Source organism: Stomoxys calcitrans, chromosome 2 (genome assembly GCF_963082655.1).
Source record: "Stomoxys calcitrans chromosome 2, idStoCalc2.1, whole genome shotgun sequence".
In the NCBI taxonomy this organism is placed as follows: domain Eukaryota; kingdom Metazoa; phylum Arthropoda; class Insecta; order Diptera; family Muscidae; genus Stomoxys; species Stomoxys calcitrans.
Genome location: NC_081553.1, coordinates 98,141,465 through 98,147,464, shown reverse-complemented (window position 1 = coordinate 98,147,464; position 6,000 = coordinate 98,141,465). Strand labels below are relative to the sequence as shown.

Genomic DNA, 6,000 nt, shown 5'->3' with positions numbered 1-6,000 from the left:
CGTAGCCCTGAATATCTTTATATTTACCTTCAAACTCCCTCTAAAGCAATGGTAATTGAGGCATGTGTATGAAAATATATAATAATATATTATATTAGAAAATTTACCACAGAGTGCCACCTACATGTCAATTATCTATTAGAATTTTTGTTTAACACAAAAATGACAAATTCGATATTCTAATACAAACATTATGATAAATGAAATAAAATGTTTCGACAATATTTGGTCATTTTTCTATATGATGCTCTATTATACCCTCCACCAAAGGATGGGGGGTATACTAATTTCGTCATTCTGTTTGTAACTACTCGAAATATACGTCTGAGACCCCATAAAGAATATATATTTTTGATCGTCGCGACATTTTATGTCGATCTAGCCATGTCCGTCCGTCCGTCTGTCTGTCGAAAGCACGCTAACTTCCGTAGGAGTAAAGCTAGCCGCTCCAAATTTTGCACAAATTCTTCTTATTAGTATAGGTCGGTTGGTATTGTAAATGGGCCAAATCGGTCCATGTTTTGATATAGCTGCCATATAAACCAATCTTGGGTCTTGACTTCCTGAGCCTCTAGAGTGCGCAATTCTTATCCGATTGGAACGACATTTTGCACGACGTGTTCTGTTATGATATCCAACAACTGTGCCTAGTATGGCTCAAATCGGTCAATAACCTGATATAGCTGCCATATAAACCGATCTTGGGTCTTGACTTCTTGAGCCTCTAGAGTGCGCAATTCTTATCCGATTGAAATGAAATTTTGCACTACGTGTTTTGTTATGATATCCAACAACTGTGCCAAGTATGGTTCAAATCGGTTCGAAACCTGATATAGCTGTCATATAAACCGATCTTGGGTCTTGACTTCTTGAGCCTGTAGAGGACGCAGTTCTTATCCGATTTAAATGAATTTTTGAACGACGTGTTCTGTTATGATATCCAACAACTGTGCCGAGTATGGTTCAAATCGGTTCAAAACCTGATATAGCTGTCATATAAACCGATCTTGGGTCTTGACTTCTTGAGCTTCTAGAGGGCGCAATTCCTATCCAAATTGGCTGAAATTTTGCATGACTTATTTTATTACTACTTTCAATAACTGTGTCAAATAAGGTTCAAATCGGTTCATAACCTGATATAGCTGCCATATAAACCGATCTGGGATCTTGACTTCTTGAGCCTCTAAAAGTCGCAATTATTATCTGATTTGCCTGAAATTTTGTACGACGGATCCTCTTATGACCATCAACATATGTGTTATTATGGTCTGAATCGGTCTATAGCCCGATACAGCTCCCATATAAATCGATCTCTCTATTTTAATTCTTGAGCCAACAAAGGGCGCAATTCTTATTCGAATTGGCTGACATTTTACATAGATCTCCAACATATAATTTAATTGGGGTCCAAACCGGACCATATCTTGATATCGCTCTAATAGCAGAGCAAATTTTTTCTTTTATCTTTTTTTGCGTAAGAAGATATGCCGGGAAAAGAACTCGAAAAATGCGATCCATGGTGGAGGGTATATAAGAATCCGCCCGACCGAAATTAGCACGCTTTTACTTGTTTTTCAGATAAAATGGCCACTGTGGCCAACTGGGCAACAGTGCCTTTAAAGCGCTTATAGGAAATATCAATTAGACCATGACTTTGTAGAATCTAGAAGTTTGGCACCCAAAGTATCAAAGAACCCAAGATATTGGCATTTTTTCGCCAATATTAGGCCAGTTTTTCTTATGATGCTCTATTTTTCAGATAAAATGGCCCACTGTGGCCAACTGGGCAATAGTGCCTTGAAAGCGCTTATAGGAAATATCAATTAGGCTATGATTTTGTAGAATCTAAGAATCTAGAAAGTTTGGCACACAAAGTATCACAGAACCCAAGATATTGGCATTTTCCCCAATATTTAACAAGCTTTCCTTATGATGCTCAATTTTTCGGATAAAATGGCCCACTGTGACCAACTGGGAAAAAGTGCCCTGAAAGCGTTTACAGAAAATATAAACTAGGTCATGCTCTTGTAGAACCTAAAACATTTGGTACCCAAAGTATCAAAGAACTCAAAATATTGGCATTTTTTCGCCAATATTAGGCCAGTTTTTCTTATGATGCTCTATTTTTCAGATAAAATGGCCCACTGTGGCCAACTGGGTAATAGTGCTCTGAAAGTTCTTACCGAAAAAATCAAGTAGGCCATGCTTTTGTTGAATCTAAAAAATTTGGCACCCAAAGTATCAAAGAACCCAAGATATTGGCATTTTTCCCAATACTTGGCCAGTTTTCCTTATGATGCTCTATTTTTCAGACAAAATGGCCCACTGTGGCCAACTGGGAAATAGTGCCTTGAAAGCGCTTATAGGAAACATTAAGAAGGTCATGCTTTTGTAGAATCTAAACAACTTAGCACCCAAAGTATCAAAGAACCCAAGATATTGGGATTTTTCGCCGATATCTGGCCAGTTTTCCTTACGATGCTTTACTTTTCACTAAAAATGGCCCACTATGGCCAACTGGGAAATAATGCCCTACAACCGCTTATAGGAAATATCAATTAGGCCACGCTTTTGTAGAATCTAAAAATTTTGGCAGCCAAATTATCAAAGAACCCAAGATATTGTTATTTTTCGCCAATAATTAGCAAGTTTTTCCTATGATGCTCTACTTTTCACATAGAATGGCCCACTGTGGCCAACTAAATAGTGCCCTGAAAGCGCTTACAGGAAATATCAGGTAGCCCATGCTTTTGTAGAATCTAAAAAATTTAGCACCCAAGATATTGGCATTTTTCACCAATATTTGGTCATTTCCAAAATAAGCAACTGTTTTCAAGAGTTGTGTATGGACGGGTGTGACATGCACATTCATATATACGCATGTACGCTTATGTATGTCTTTTAAATACGCAAAAACGCCGTCTAAACGGACAGGATTTGTTTTTGGATTAAGTTACATAAAATAAGATAACAACATAAGATCATAAAAATTTCAATGTGAACGTTCTATAAGTCATTGTAATATTGATCTGATTTAGACATATCCTATATATCTTCTCTGTCTGTCAAAAGCACGCTACGCGTGAAACTAAACGCTTTGAACAAATACTTCTTGTTAGTGTAGGTCGATTGGTATTGTAAAATGGGCAAATCGGTTAATGTTTTGATATAGCTTCCTTATAAACCGATTTCTCGATTTTACTTTTAGAGCCGATTTGACTGAAATTTTGCACGTTATGTTTCGTTATGGCTTCCAACAACTGTGGCAAGTATGGTCCAAATCAATCCATTACCTGATGTAGCTGCCACATAAACCAATTGCCCGATTTCACTTCTTGAGCCTCTGTAGAACGCAATTACTATCCGATTGGACAGAAATTTTGAAAGTGGTAATTTTTTAAAATTTGAGCAGTCATGTCAAGCGCGGTCCATATGGTCCATAGCTTGATATAGCTCCTATAAATTTAAAAAATTCATTCAAAGAACTTATCCCATACGAACCATGGTGGAGTGTATAAAAGATTCGACCCGGCCGAACTTAACACACTCTTTTGAAAAAACTCATTAAAGCTTCAGCTTAATTCACATGCGCAATTTGCTAATTGTTTCAATAATTTGAGAAATCATTTTCTGAATTTCTGAATCAGATACCAGAATGTTTCAATGTTATGGCAACCCATTTCGATTCTTACCCCACCAACCTCACCCCGCCAATTTATCTAGCATTTTCAATTATTTATTTATTTGTTTGCTTTTATGTGCATTTTCATTGTGTGCCATCTGTTGCCTAAATTTATGGTCGATCTCTCGTTCTATGCAACATTGGCTAAAATTTCATTCAAATAGTTGCCAACTTAAATTCGAAAGAAAAAATCGGCTGTTGCATGCTATTTGTGTTCTCTCTATGCACACCACACATGGTTTGTTTATTCAATTCAGTTTCACATTCGCAGTCATTCGAAAGCAAAGTGTTCAGCCCCTAAACGAGTGAAAACACAACAAAATAAGAACAAAACAAAACATCAAAAAAAAAAAAAAAAAATCAGAAAATTCTACAAAAATAACCCATACAACAAATGCATTTGATTGCATTACTACAAACTCATAAAAATCGGAAAATATGTGAAATTAAATCGGTGAAAGGAAAAGAAACCCATATATCCATTGTGTAACTCACAACTTCAAACAAGAGCGACACCAAAAAGCAGCATAATGAAAGTCGACACATTTTCTTGGTATTCATTTCTGCTGTTGGCCGTGGCCTTTCAGCAGATATCTGCTCAACGAACAAACATTGGTGGGTTTGTTTAGTTGGTTGAACCAATAGATACGGGATGAAGAGATAATAAATTCAGCATACTTCAATGAGTTTGAACACCCACTATGGGTCAAAAGAAAGTTTTAACAGACCTCCACAGATTGTATTACGTAAAAATTGCTAAAATTGCTGCGGACATCATACACCTTGTGTTACCCTGACACTAATGCATTGGATTGCGTGTGTGTGTCTAAAATGAATGTAATCTGTGTGGCAAGATCAGAACCATTAAAACCACCTCAAATATATGTGCATCGGCTAATAAACTATTCCTTTTTATATGACATGTATGCGATGCCACAGACTGGGAGCTATACCAAGTAATGGACCGATGAGGAGCATACTTAGCAGAAATCATTTCAGCCAAATAGAATCAAAACAACTATCGAAAGATTGGTTTATATGGGAATATATGGTGGAAGGTTATGGACCGCGTTAGATCATATATGAAGTCAAAGTGCAAAATTTTAGCCAAATGGCGAAGGTTATATTAATACGAGTGTACAAGTTTTAATCCGCCCCATTCCGCTATAGACATACACCTAAACCAGTAATGGACTTGTAGTGAATTTGAAATCAAATAAATCCCCAAAAAGATCTATGTAAATGAATTCCGTGCTGCTCACAAGATCCTAAATCGTTTCCATTCTACGCCCCTTATTTGCTTTAAGTCTGGTATCTAATTCGCACCCAAGTGTCAGAGTCTGTTATGTCGTGTTATAATGCCGATATTCCGATTTGGCTTCTTTAGCCTCTAGAGGGCACCATCATTTTCCGATTTGGCTGAATTTTTGTACTGTGACGAGTTCTATGTAACTTAACAGATGCACTAGGTATGGTTTGAATCAATCCAAAACATCCCATATAAACCGATCTCTCGATAATATGTCTTCAGCCACTACAGGGCGCAGTTCTCATTCCAGTTAGCTGACATTTTGCACAACGACTTTTTCTATGACCCCTAACATACCTGCCAAGTATTGCCTGAATCGGTGTAAAACCTGATATAGCTCCCATATGATTCGATCTCCCGCTTTTACTTCTTGAGCCTCTAGACAGGGCGCAATTCATATCCGATTTGGCTTAAATTTTGTACAGTCACTGTGTCTATGACCTCTAATTGTCTGAATCCGTCCATAACCTGATAAAGCTCCCATTTAAACAGATGTCTTCTTGAGCATACATACATAGGGCCCAATTCTTATCAGATTTGGTTGAAATTTTGGACAATGGTATCTACTATGATCTCCAACATCCTAGCCAAGTATGACCCGAATCGTTTCATAAGCTGATACAGCTCCAATAGCAAAGCAATTCTTAATCATTATCCATTGTTTGGCTATAAAGAGATACCGGGCAAAGAACTTGACAAATGCGATAAATGGTGAAGGGGATATAAGATTCGGTCCGGCCGAACTTCGAACGCTTTTACTTGTTTCAAAGAAATTTGTTTTCTCAACAATCATGGGGGTTCCTTGCAGGTCATCCCTTTTCTTTCTTATATCCTACACCACTACTGTGGTACAGGGTATATGAACTTTGTGCATTTGTTTGTAATACCCAGAAGGAAGAGAGCTATACCCGTTGATAAGTATGCAGATTGACTCTGAACCATAGAATCCCATGGCAGCCGGTTGTAGATGATGACCCGATGGAATGCTTCATCGGCAAGGGCTGCCGCC

The 6,000-nt window shown here is 37.6% G+C and overlaps 1 protein-coding gene across 4 annotated transcripts in view; it reads left to right on the top strand.

Moving 5' to 3' along the window:
• The first annotated feature begins 3,954 nt into the window (after positions 1–3,954).
• Positions 3,955–6,000, top strand: part of LOC106093683 (glutamate receptor ionotropic, kainate 3) — a 53,722-nt gene continuing 51,676 nt past the window's right edge. For all 4 annotated transcript variants that reach the window (XM_059362542.1, XM_059362543.1, XM_059362541.1 and 1 more), the window contains exon 1: positions 3,955–4,297. In XM_059362542.1, coding sequence (XP_059218525.1) covers positions 4,213–4,297 — 85 coding nt within the window. In that variant the 5' untranslated portion in view covers positions 3,955–4,212. The remainder of the gene's footprint in view (positions 4,298–6,000) is intronic.